The 12,822-nt window shown below is 41.2% G+C and overlaps 1 protein-coding gene across 2 annotated transcripts in view; it reads left to right on the forward strand.

The window, feature by feature from the left end:
* Positions 1 to 12,822, forward strand: part of POFUT3 (protein O-fucosyltransferase 3) — a 177,263-nt gene that overhangs the window by 58,753 nt on the left and 105,688 nt on the right. For both annotated transcript variants that reach the window (XM_077144728.1, XM_077144727.1), the window contains exon 2: positions 8,283 to 8,637. In XM_077144728.1, the coding sequence (XP_077000843.1) occupies positions 8,557 to 8,637 (81 nt within the window). In that variant the 5' untranslated portion in view covers positions 8,283 to 8,556. The remainder of the gene's footprint in view (positions 1 to 8,282; positions 8,638 to 12,822) is intronic.

Genomic DNA, 12,822 nt, shown 5'->3' on the forward strand with positions numbered 1-12,822 from the left:
TGTTAGTTTGCTGTTCTTCCTCTAGTTCTTCCAAGTGAACAGATAATTCCTTGATTTTTGCTCTTTCTTCTTCTTTTTTTAAATTTATTTATTAATTAAAAAAATTTAACAAATGAAATAAAACATTAACAGATAATCAGTAATTCACAATCTTTCTTCTTTTTTAACATAGGTATTTAGGGCAATAAATTTCCCTTTCAGCACCACCTTTGTTGCATCTCATAAATTTTGATATGTTGTATTGTCATTTTCATTTGCCTCAAGATATTTACTGATTTCTCTTGCAATTTCTTCCTTTACCCACTGGTTGTTTTCCCCTGTGTTGTTTAGCATCATATATTTGTGAATTTTCTGTCCCTGTGCCTGTTATTGATTTTCAGCTTCATTCCATTATGATTCAAGAAAGTGTTTTGTGTGATTACATTAAAAAATTTATTGAGACTTGCTTTGTGACCCATCATATGTTCTATCCTTGAGAATGATCCATGAGCACTTGAGAAAATGGTGTATCCTGCTGTTGTGGGGTATAGTGTTCTGTAAATGTCTGTTATGTCTAGGTCATTTATTGTTATTATTCAGAACCTCTGTTTTCTTATTGATCCTCTGTTGGGAAGTGAAACCTCCAACTATTATGGTAGAGGTGTGTACTTCTCCCTTCATGGTTGTCAGTGTGCCTCATGTATTTTGGGGCATTCTGGCTCTGTGTATAAATATTTATGATTGTTATGTCCTCTTGTTGAATTGTGCCTTTTATTAATACAAGGTGTCCTTCTTTTTCTCTACTGTTTTTGACTTTGTATTGTTTTTGTATTGTTATTGAAGTGGTTTAAGGCTTTTGTAATTTTGTGATGGAATGAATATATTTTGTATATCAAAAGAACGTGTCTTTTTGGGGTCCAGAGCGTGACATATGCTGGTTTGAAGCTGTCATGTACCCTAGAAAAGCCATGTTCCTTTTTTTCATTAAAAAAATTTTTTTTGCTGATATATATTATATATTCACATACCATGCAGTCATCCAAAGTGTCCATTGACAGTTCACAACATCATCATATAGCTGTGTATTTATCATCATAATCAACTTTTTTTTCCTTTTTTATTAAAAATAGCATATATATACAAAGCAATAAATTTCAAAGCATAGCACAATTAATTGTAGAACAGATTTCATAGTATGGGTTACAGTTCCACAATTTTAAGTTTTTAGTTCTAGCTGCTCTAAGATACTGGTGAGTAAAAGAAATATCAATGTAATGATTCAGCAATCATGCTAATTTGTTAAACACTACCTTCTGTAAATAACTCCACCATCACCTTTGATCTTTCTCCCACTCTTTAGAGGTATTTGGGCTATGCCTAGTCTATGTTTTACATGTTGGAAGGGGTTCGATAATATGGGGTAGGGGGATGGGACGAGTTGATGTTCTGGAGAGGCTGGGCCCTCTGTATTCTGGACTTATCTGGTCTACCAACCCGTCTGGAGGTTGTAAGTTTCTGATAAATTACCTAAGTGCAGAGAACATTTGTAGAATCTTATATAATGTCCTAGGTGTTCTTTAAGATTGGCAGGACGCTGTGTTCTTTTAATCCATTTTTGTTGGTACATACTTATTTGGTTGGGATCTTTTGATTAGGTTGTTTTCATGGTGATGTGACCTCACTCATTCAAGGTGTATCTTAATCCTTTTACTGAAGCCCGGTATGAAGAGAATAAAAGGCAGAAAACAGAGAGAGAGCTCAGAGCTGAGACATAGAGCAGAGGGATGAAACCAGGATACAGATGTTTGGAGATACTTGGAGATGGACAGAAGCTCAGGGAGGAGACAACTGGAAGCAGGAGCTAAAAGCAATGCAACTGAGGAGTAAAGGGCCAGCAGATATTACCATGTGCCTTCCTTTGTGCCAGAGGAAATTGGCCTTTCTTGAGTAAAGGTATCCTCTTGTTGATACCTTAATTTGGACATTTTCATGGTCTTGAAATTGTAAATTTGTACCCATTTAATCACCTTTGTAAAAACCCATCCATTTCTGGTATATTGCATTCCGGTAGTACTAGCAAACCAAAGCACTCCCCTATTGTTTCTTTATTTTTTGCATTTCCTTTCTCATCTTTCCATACACTGGATAAAGGGAGTGTCTGTCACAAGGTTTTCACAATCACATGATCAGACCTTAAAAGCTATATAGTTAAACAGTGGTCTTCAAGAATCAAGGCTACACAAGTAGTGTAGGCAACCAAAGCTATAGGCTGAGCCCCCAATCTTGGGGTTTGTTCATATGAAACTTAACCCCACAAAGTATAGGTCAAGTCTACTTAAAATCTAGGCCTAAGAGTCACCCCCAAGAGAGCCTCTTTTGTTGCTCAGATGTGGCCTCTCTCTCCAGCCAACACAACGAGCACTCTCACCACCCTCACCCTCTCTGCGTGGGACATGACTCCCAGGGATGTGGACCTTCCTGGCAACGTGGGACAGAAATCCTGGAATGAGCTGAGACTCAGCATCAAGGGATTGAGAAAAACCCTAGAATGAGCTGAGAATTAACATCAAGGGATTGAGAGAACCTTCTCGACCAAAAGGGGGAAGAGTGAAATGAGACAAAGTATCAATGGCTGAGAGATTCCAAACAGAGTCGAGAGGTTATCCTGGAGGTTATTCTTACGTATTAAGTAGATATCACCTTGTTGTTCAAGATGTAGTGGAGAGGCTGGAGGGAACTGCCTGAAAATGTAGAGCTGTGTTCCAGTAGCCATGTTTCTTGATGATGATTGAACAATGATATAACTTTCACAATATGACTCTGTGATTGTGAAAACCTTGTCTGATGCTCCTTTTATCCACCAAATCAACAGACGAGTAGAACATATGTGTTCTAGTTTGCTAGCTGCCGGAATGCAACACACCAGAGACGGACTGGCTTTTAATAAAAGGGGATTTATTTTTGTTAGTTCTTCAGAGGAAAGGCAGCTAACTTTCCACTGAGGTTCTTTCTTATGTGGAAGGCACAGAATGGTCTCTGCTGGTCTTCTCTCCAGGTCCTTGGGTTCCAACAACTTTCCCTGGGGTAATTTCTTTCTCCATCTCCAAAGGCCTGGGCTGAGCTGCAAGTGCTGAGATGAGAAATACCGAGCTGCTAAGCTGTGCTACATTGTGTTCTCTCATTTAAGCACCAGCCAATTATGTCAAAGGTCACTCATTGCAGCAGATCCGCCTCTTAGCCGACTGCAGATGTAATTAGCAACAGATGAGATTCACCTACCATTGGCTCATGTCCACAGCAACAGAACTAGGTACCTTCACCTGGCCAAGATGACAATTGAATCTAACAACCACAATATGGAATAAAAATAAGGAATAGGGGGAACAAATGTTAAAATAAATTTAGTTTGAAATGCTAGTGATAAATGAAAGCAAGGGGTAAGGGGTATGGTATGTATAATCTTTTTTTTTTTCTTTTTTTCTTTTTTCTGTTATCGTTTTATTTCTTTTTCTGTTGTCTTTTTATTTCTTTTTCTAAATCGATGCAAATGTTCTAAGAAATGATGAATATGCAACTATGTGATGATATTGAGAATTGCTAATTGTATATATAGAATGGAATGATATGTTAATATTTTTGTTTGTTAATTTTTTTTAATTAATAAATAAAAAAAATTTAAAATAAAAAAAATCAATTAAAAAAAATTAAAAAAAGAAAAGAATCAAGGCTACTCTGCCCACCAGGATGTTGAGAGCTTACGGTGGGGCAGGTGCTTGCAGTGGCTGTCCCACCCCCCCAGCCTAAGTATAAAGTTCTTCCTCTTTGGGCTCAGCCCTCAGCCTGGGGGTGCCCAAGGAGCGCCATCTCCCCCTCCCCTCCAGCCCCCAGTCTTGACCCTGCAGAGTGCAGGCACTGCTGGCTCTGCAAGCCCTTCCTCCCCAGGATCTCTACTCCCCTGCCCTCAGCCTGGGGAGGCCTGAGACCTGACTCTGGGAGCCTCCCTCCCCAGGTTCTGTACAAATCTGGATCCCCCTAACCCCCCCAGCATTCTCCCTGTCCCATCAACTCTAGGAAACAGGTCCTGGTGGGAAAGGTGGAGTTGGGTGTCATGGCCACAATGACCAGTTTGGTGTCCAGCAGGAGGATGCTTGGTCTGCTGAGGCTGGTCCTCTCTGAAGGGACAGAGAATGCCGTAGGGGCCAGGAGAGAAAACAGATGTGAGGGGCCAGGTTCTGCTCCCAAGCCCTGGGTGCCATTTTCCAATTTGCAGTGCTCCTCTCTAAGTGAGGGGAGAGGATGGGAAGAAACCGCCCAACACATCTGTGCCTACTGCGCAGAGCTGATTGTATTTGCCCGGCCACAGGCAAATAGAATCAGGGGTTGGCTTGAGGACAGGAGCTTGGGCAAGGATGAGGGAGTCTCTGAACTGGGAGGTGATGGGTGCTTTGACCTTTTCTGAAAGTTTCCTGGATACTGTGTGGCGGGGACAGGGTGGGCCTGGAGAGGGCAGTAGCCTTCTCCATTCACAGAAGGCTGCCTGATAGAGAAGCCAGACAAGAGGGCCAGCTTCAGAGGAGTGGCCGGGGACATTAGGAGGAGAGTTGAGTCTTGGAACAGCGCTATACTTTTCCTGCATCTGGAGGTTCATCCCCAGCTGTTTTTCATTCCTTAATTTTCAAATTAGAAGCAGAAGGACAAGCATCATCATCTGAACCTCTTCCCAGGGCCTGTGGGAGGAAGCCTCAGGGTGGGCTGTAGCCTTTGGCTTTGGTACCCACATCCCTTGGGAAATCTGCTCTCCATGGGAAGGTAAAGAGGTTGGAGCTGTTGCCCGGGGAAGCCTGTTGTCCTTGGGGCAGGTGGCACCAGGAGGTGGCCTGGGGTGGAGGTGGAAGTCTGAGGCCTGGGCCAGGGCATCCTTGGGCAGCCAGGGGCAAGGGAATTTGTGGCTCTTGGAATAAGGGGAGAACACGAGAGTCGGAACTGCAGGGTGGCTCCTTCCCAGGGATTCTGAACACTGGGTTATGCACACAGACCTGTGTCTTTATAGACACACAAGTGTGATGCACATTAGTGTGTATGTGTGTGTACATGCATGTCAGAGCCCAGATGTGGGCTAAGGTCTGGCTCACTCTGTATTTGGAGTCCTTGGGAGCTGTCTTGCCCATGGGCCACATGTACAGAGGTGATTGGGTCAGGGCATAGGCCTTAAGCAGGGGCCTGGCCTCAGGGTGGAGCGTGGGAACCCGAGGGGGGTTGCCCCATGTAGCTTGATTTAGAGGGGGAGATGTGCCCCTGGGGGTTTCTGCTCTGCTGACGCCTGGCAGCACCTGACTGGGTCCACACAACCATTCCTGAGTGGGCCGGTGCTGCCTCTGCAAAGCGGCTGGTTCTGATGACAGTATGGGGTTAGGGGGTGGGTGCCTATGGATCCTCATTGACTGGGGGCACATCCCGGAAAAAAGAGCTTTGTTCTAGTTTGCTAGCTGCCGGAATGCAATATAACAGAAACAGAATGGCTTCTAAAAAGGGGAATTTAATAATTTAATAAGTTGTTAGTTTACAGTTCTAAGGCTGAGAAAATGTCCCAATTAAAGCAAGTCTATAGAAATGTCCAATCAAAGGCATCCAGGGAAAGATACCTTGGTTCAAGAAGGCTGATGAAGTTCAGGGTTTCTCTCTCACATGAGAAAGGTACATGGCAAACACAGAGTTTCTCTCTCATCTGGAAAAGCACATGGTGAACACAGTCATGGTTCCTCTCTCATCTGGAAGGGCACATGGCGAACACGGGGTCATCCGCTAGCTTCTTCTCCTGGTTTCCTGTTTCATGAAGCTCCCCAGGAGGCATTTTCCTTCTTCATCTCCAAAGGTCGCTGGCTGGTGGACTCTGCTTCTCATGGCTATGTCATTCTGCTCTGCTCTCTCTGCATCTCTCTCATTCTCCTAAATGTTTCCTCTTTTATCGGACTCCAGAAACTTATCAAGAGCCACCCAAATGGGTGGAGACATGTCGTCACCTAATCCAGCTTAACAGCCACTCTTGATTAAATCACACCACCTGGGAGATGATCTGATTACAGATTCAAACATACAGTATTGAATAGAGACTATTCTGCCTTTATGAAATGGGATTTATATTAAAACATGGCTTTTCTAGGGTACATACATCCTTTCAAACCAGCAAAGCTTCCCACAAAGTTGGGAACCCCAGGGGAGAAGGAGAAACAGGCCAGGTTCAGTGCCTAAGACAGAGGCCGAGCACAGTGCAGTTTCCTTTCCACTGCCTCAGTTGACCTCTTCAGAAAATGCCCAGGAGAACTGAGGAAGAAGGGCTGGTTCCAAAACAGTGGGGGCTAACAGCAGAAACATTCCCGGCCCCCTCTCTTGCTCTATCCTGAGATGAAATCTTTTCCGTTATCCTGAGATGGGGGTGGGGTGGGTGCTGGGTACATAGTGAGGTTCTGAAAGGACTCTCCCCTGCCACACCCCCACCTTGAGAGGTCTGGGGACTTCCTGCCCACAGCCCCCTGTGGGCCACCTGGCATACCATGCACCATCTCACCAGCAGTAGCAGCAGTGCTTCCATCTGTCCCAAGGTCTGGGGTGGGGAAGGGGAGAGCTGGGCAATCCTAAACCTTCATCCCCCAGGAACCCTAATGCTATTTTCTTTGTGGAAGAAACCCAGAACCCTTGAAATTCATTACTGTATGACGGAGCGAAAACAAGTATCTAAAGTTTCCCCCAAAAGACAGTCCATTTTGTACTTTGTAAAGTGTTAATTAAAATGGAGAACAAAACAAAACAAACAAAAAGAACCAAGGCTACTGGATTACAGTTTAGCAGTTTCAGGGATTTCCTTTACCTATTCTAATACACTAAAAACTAAAAAGGGATATCTATATAATGTATAAAAATAACCTCCGGAATGACCTCATGGCTCTGTGAAATATCTTAGCCACTGAAACTTAATTTTGTTTCGTTTCTCTTTCCCCTTTTAGTCAAGAAGGCTTGCTCAGTCCCATGATGCCAGTTCCAGGCTCATCTCCAGGAGTCCTGTCACATGTTGCTATATAGACCCCTGGGAATCATTTCCCATGTAGGAGGGAGGGCAGTGAGTTTACCTAATGAGTTGGCTTTGAGAGAGAGGCCACATTTGAGCAACAAAAGAGGTTCTCTGGGGGTGACTCATGGGCATAATTGTAAGTAGGCTTAGCTTCTTTGCAGGAATAATCTCTATAAGGGCAAGACTTATGATCAAGATTGAGGGCTTGGCCTATTGGTAATATTTGAGAGAATATCAGGAATTCCTCAGATTGGGAAGTTTAGTATTTCCACTTTTTTTTTTTTCCCAGGCTGTCACTGGGACATTTTTGGTGATTTTTGAGAATAAGAATCATTTTGCTGTTGGAGGAAAAAATATCCTAGACCTTTAAAAAGGAAATCATGGTAGATCCGTGAAGACGAGCACACTTTTAAGACCAAAGCTTTTAACGAAAATTCTATGTAATTTTCATATTTCTAATTGTATCTTTAATTCGACATCCTAGAGTAGGTAGAGATTTAGAATCAAATCTTTGAAGTACTGTAAAGCAACACTGTCCTGCCTTGGAATGCCTTTCCTTGCTCCACTCTGAAGTCTGCAGTCATTTGACACTGTCAGATCTTAGGAATAAAGGACATTCTGTGGCTATTTAGCTCCCTTTTTAACCCTTTGAACAGATCATATTTGTTTCAAATATATGAAAATCCTATTTCAAAACTTTCAGGGAGTGATATTGTCCAAAACCTGTACTGTTTTGTTATGCTTGCCATGAAAGACTAAAGAAATGAATCCATAGTCAGAATTAAGTTGTGGCTGAAGTCGCTTTCTTTGGGGGTTTTAGGGCCATTTGACCATTTTCCATTTTTGATCAAATCCTGAACCTTTCTTTTTTCCTGGCTTTTGTAGGAGTAGATGGATAGTCCTGATAATTTCCCCTTCTCTGCTCCTTTGAAAACAAGACAGAAGGATATGACTGCGTGTAACTGATTTCTGGAATTGAATCTTCTGATGGCAGAGAAAATTACATGGAAACAAATTTCAGACTTGGGGCCTAATTGTAAATCTGGCACTCTCCTCTAATGTGCTGTGAGTCCCTCACTTACCTGGCCCAAATTTCCTTAACTATGAGCATGGCATTAGGATTAAATGGTCTCGAGGGTTCCTTTTAGTTCTACAGTTTTGGGTTTCCGTATACTAAGACTACCTTTATTAAATCTTCTGCATTGTCGCTAAAAACTTGTCTCTCCATTTGTTACAGAATTTTTTTTTTATGCCTTCTGGCTTCAAGAATCTCAAGCTGCTTTGATGATAGCTTAAGGAGACTGCATGCTGTTCCCTCTTGATTCCAAGTTGGGCCCACTCGGAACCTCAGAACTCAATCGTTCATGGAGACCAGGTCCCAGCAGGAATGGCAGTGGAGGAAATTGGCACCCAGATGGTTCCTCCACATGAAGTTGTCTCAGGATGCGGGCCGATAGAAGAACACCTGGTAACCAGGCTCACCCTCTGTCAGTCATCCAGGGCCAGGCAGCATGGGGCGGATTCAAAGGAGGAAGCTTTGGGCATCCTGCCTGTGCATCACAGCCACCGTCTTTCTGCTTGTCACACTCCAGGTACCGGGAATTTAGGACATGCAGTGTTGATGCCTGGGCCTTTGTCACCTGCCTCCAACCCTATCCCGTTCTCTCAGAATGTTCAAGTACTTTACTTTTTATGTAATCTCTCATGATCAAGAGTTTTCTATCTAAGGCAGGGAAAGTACATTTTTATTTAAACAGATGAACTGGAGTTCAGTGAATATATATGTCAGATAGAAGCAAAATTACTGAGATGGGGGCTCGGCTGTCAACTCTTGTAGAATCCCAGTTTCAGAGGAACAGAAAGTAAAGCTCATTCAGTCTGTCTTTTTGGGCCAAAGTTTGATGACTTCCTTAAAGCTCCCTATAGTTATTACTTCTAAAAGACAGCAGTTTTGAAAAAGCAAGGACTATTGTGATAACAAGGTAGTCTGAAGGTTATAGTAAGTGTAGAACTTCTTTGCTGATGATTTCAAATCAAAATAAATATCACCCAGTGATAGTAAAAAAAAAAAAAATAGACATGAGTTCAGATTCATTTTGCACCCATTGAGGTACTATCTGTCCATTTCAAAATCCAAAGACTTTTAAAGAATATTTGTGAATGTGAGTAGTTCAGGTATGGAGCTGATGGAAACTAAGGTGTTCTCTGAGCTTTTTCACTCTACAGGATGTCCCTTCTCCTTGATTAGGATTGAATGATGTAATGCTTATAAAAGCATGCTAGACACCCTGGCACTGTACTTCTCCTAGTTTCTGCTGCCAGATCCGGGAGGAAACACCTGTTCCCTTCTGTGTCCAGCTTGGTGGTCCATAGCACCTGCTTGTGCAGCATGGACTGATGTTTTCTGCTTCTTACTCTGTGGAGTCATGAGAGATCTTCGATCTTATTAGATATTTACTTTGGCACTTTTTCTAGTCATGAACAATGCCTGTGTCTAAGAGATTTTCTTTTGACCTGAGAATACATTGCCACATTTTAAATATTCATATAATTCCTTAAGCTTCTAGAGTCAAGGAGAGGTGGTATGATTCCTGGAGCTAAACCTTTGTCTGAATCTTGATTTCAGTTTGGCGATCAAGAGTATGGTTTGGGCTGTTTCCCAGTGCTCACTGGCATACTGAATGGTTGGTTCAGTGGTCAGATGTGCTGCAGTGCTATTTTTTTAAAAACTAAAAATGAAAAGATATTATGTCTGTGCATAAAAGAGCCATCCTATTTTACTGGTTTGTAGGCAGATAAAGTAATCTGCTGCATGAGTTGGGTAAAGGACGGACATATAAAAAAAAATCTTGTTATGGATTCCATAATATAAATTAATTAATAATAATCTCAGTATGGAAATGTGCTTATACACAGTTAAGTATTATAGTTCTCTGGAGACAGTAATTCTTCTATATAAGAGGAATTTACTTATGTTTGGAATATCATGTATATTTTTTGGGTACATACTTATCTTTGTTTATTTTTGAATTTTACTTACTTTTTAGTTGCACAAATAATTCATGAATACATCTGGGGTATTTTAAAGCAAGTCCCCGATATCAGGTCATTTTACCTAGATGGACTATAATTCTCTAACATGTAGGAATTAAAAAAATTTGATATAACCTTTAAACAGATGAACTGGAGTTCAGTGAATATATATGTCAGATAGAAGCAAAATTACTGAGATGGGGGCTCGGCTGTCAACTCTTGTAGAATCCCAGTTTCAGAGGAACAGAAAGTAAAGCTCATTCAGTCTGTCTTTTTGGGCCAAAGTTTGATGACTTCCTTAAAGCTCCCTATAGTTATTACTTCTAAAAGACAGCAGTTTTGAAAAAGCAAGGACTATTGTGATAACAAGGTAGTCTGAAGGTTATAGTAAGTGTAGAACTTCTTTGCTGATGATTTCAAATCAAAATAAATATCACCCAGTGATAGTAAAAAAAAAAAAAAATAGACATGAGTTCAGATTCATTTTGCACCCATTGAGGTACTATCTGTCCATTTCAAAATCCAAAGACTTTTAAAGAATATTTGTGAATGTGAGTAGTTCAGGTATGGAGCCACACGCAACAAAATTAACAGTAATTACTCAATATGATTTAACTCCTAGGCTATGTTAAATTTTTCCCAGTTTTTCTCCCTAGGGCCTTTTTATAATTGGTTGGTTTGAATCTTGATTAAACAAAGTCCATACGTTGCATTTAGTTGGTGTATCTCAAGTTGTTTTCCCTCCACTATGCACATTTTATTCTGTCCCATCTTTTGCTCTATGTCATGAATTTTTTGAGGAAACTACTTTTGAAATTTCCATGTTTTGGGTTTGTCTGACTTGATCCTGGTGATTTTGTTTAATATGTTTCTCTATCCCTGATATTTCCTACAACCTGGTAGTGGTATCTGGATTTAAATATCTATTTTTAAAGCTGTTTGGCAGAAAAATGTCTCCTTAAAGCAACCCTTATTATTTGGAAATAAACTTAAACCCTCACATAGGAGACAGACAATGATCAGAAATACAAAGCAAAATTTACCTTTCAAGCTGTAGTCCATAGTTTTCTAAAAGCCTTCCTTTTAGGTTGTTGATTGTGCATTTGCAGGGAAGGTCAGATGAAAAGATATAGAGTTTGTGGCTATAAGTTAACTCCATTTTATCAAACTACTGGAGAATATCCACTTTCTTATATATGGTCATTGCTGAGAAAACTATTGGCAAGGGTTAGACTGTCTTTAGTTTCCAGAGATGGTTTTGCTGTTCTAATGCCGAATTTGGTGTCACAAATGAAAAATGATTTTTAAAAGCTAAAATAATTCCTTCCTACTTTTGGAGTACTACTTGACTTTCACTAAGTTTTGGCCTTGGACCCCTCTGAGTAGCCATTGAAAGCTGTGGACCTTTCCCCGGGAGTTACAGACTCCATGGAAGGCATTGGTGGTCAGTGGCTCTTTTGTAACATGAGGGATAGCTAACACCTAAAAAACAGGCACCACCCTGATGAGACCCACCAGGGATGGCCTTTGTGGTTGACTGGTGGAGGAGTTAATAAATAAAAATGTGCCTTCCTTTAACTGCTTTCTGTACTTATCCCATAGTGTAACTCAAGTTTCAGTTACATATTAAATAGACCAGCTCCAACTCTTACCCTACTTTGTCTAACGTATTTTTATAATGTCATATCAATATATCACCTGAAAGTTTGATGGAAAGGCAGCACCTTTGGAGAACAACTGCCCCTCCGTTTCCACTCTGTCCTCCAGATTACCAATCCTTGTGTTCTTGTTCTCTGGTGGCCCAGACTTAGAGTATCCCAAGACAAATGAAAAATGTGGTTTTAAGTGGGAGGGGATGATAACGAGGGCTCTGGGGAATTTTCAAGTTAACTATTGCTTCACCATCTTGATGATGTGGTGAGTATTATTAGAAATATTGTACACATGCTGTGACTCTTTAAATTGTACTACAAAGAAACCAATTGGTAATTTATAACTTATTTTCCCTGGAGAGTAATCTCTAATAACAGTCAGATGATAACCTTGACTAGCATAGATCTACTTAAAAGACACAACTATACATAGCTATGAAATGGGGGAGAAACATATATAAATATTTAGTAGAATTGTTAAGCATCCTCATTGGTAGATATTTTGGAGGCTGTTGTAGACAGAATACTGTCCTCCCTCTCCCCAATAAAAATGCCCTAATCCCCTGAATCTGTGGATATGTTACCTTATATGGCAAAAGGGGCTCTGCAGATGTGATTAAGGTTATGGATCGGTCTTGAGATGGAAAGAGACACCTGAATTATCCAGGTGGATCTAATTTAATTCCACGAATCCTTAAAACCTGAGAACCTTTACCAGCTGTGATCCAGAGATGATGGAAGGAAAGTCAGAGAGATGCAACTTGATTGACTTTGAAGATGGAGGAAGGGGGCCATTAGCCAAGGAATGCAGGTGGCATCTAGAAACTTAAAAAGACAAGACAGTGGCTTCTCTCCTACAGCTTCCAGAAAGGAATTTAGCCTTGCTGACCACTTGGTTTTAGCCCAGTGAGACCCAAGCTGGACTTCCAACCTACAGACTATAAGATAATTGATTTGTGCTGTTTTAAGCCACCATGTTCTTAGTAATTTGTTACAACGGAAATAGAAAACTAATGCAAAAGCTAAATCATCAAGATGAATGGTCAATGTGCTAAAGGAAATGAAACAGTCTGACTTGGTAATATTTATCTT

Source organism: Tamandua tetradactyla, chromosome 26 (genome assembly GCF_023851605.1).
Source record: "Tamandua tetradactyla isolate mTamTet1 chromosome 26, mTamTet1.pri, whole genome shotgun sequence".
Classification (NCBI taxonomy): domain Eukaryota; kingdom Metazoa; phylum Chordata; class Mammalia; order Pilosa; family Myrmecophagidae; genus Tamandua; species Tamandua tetradactyla.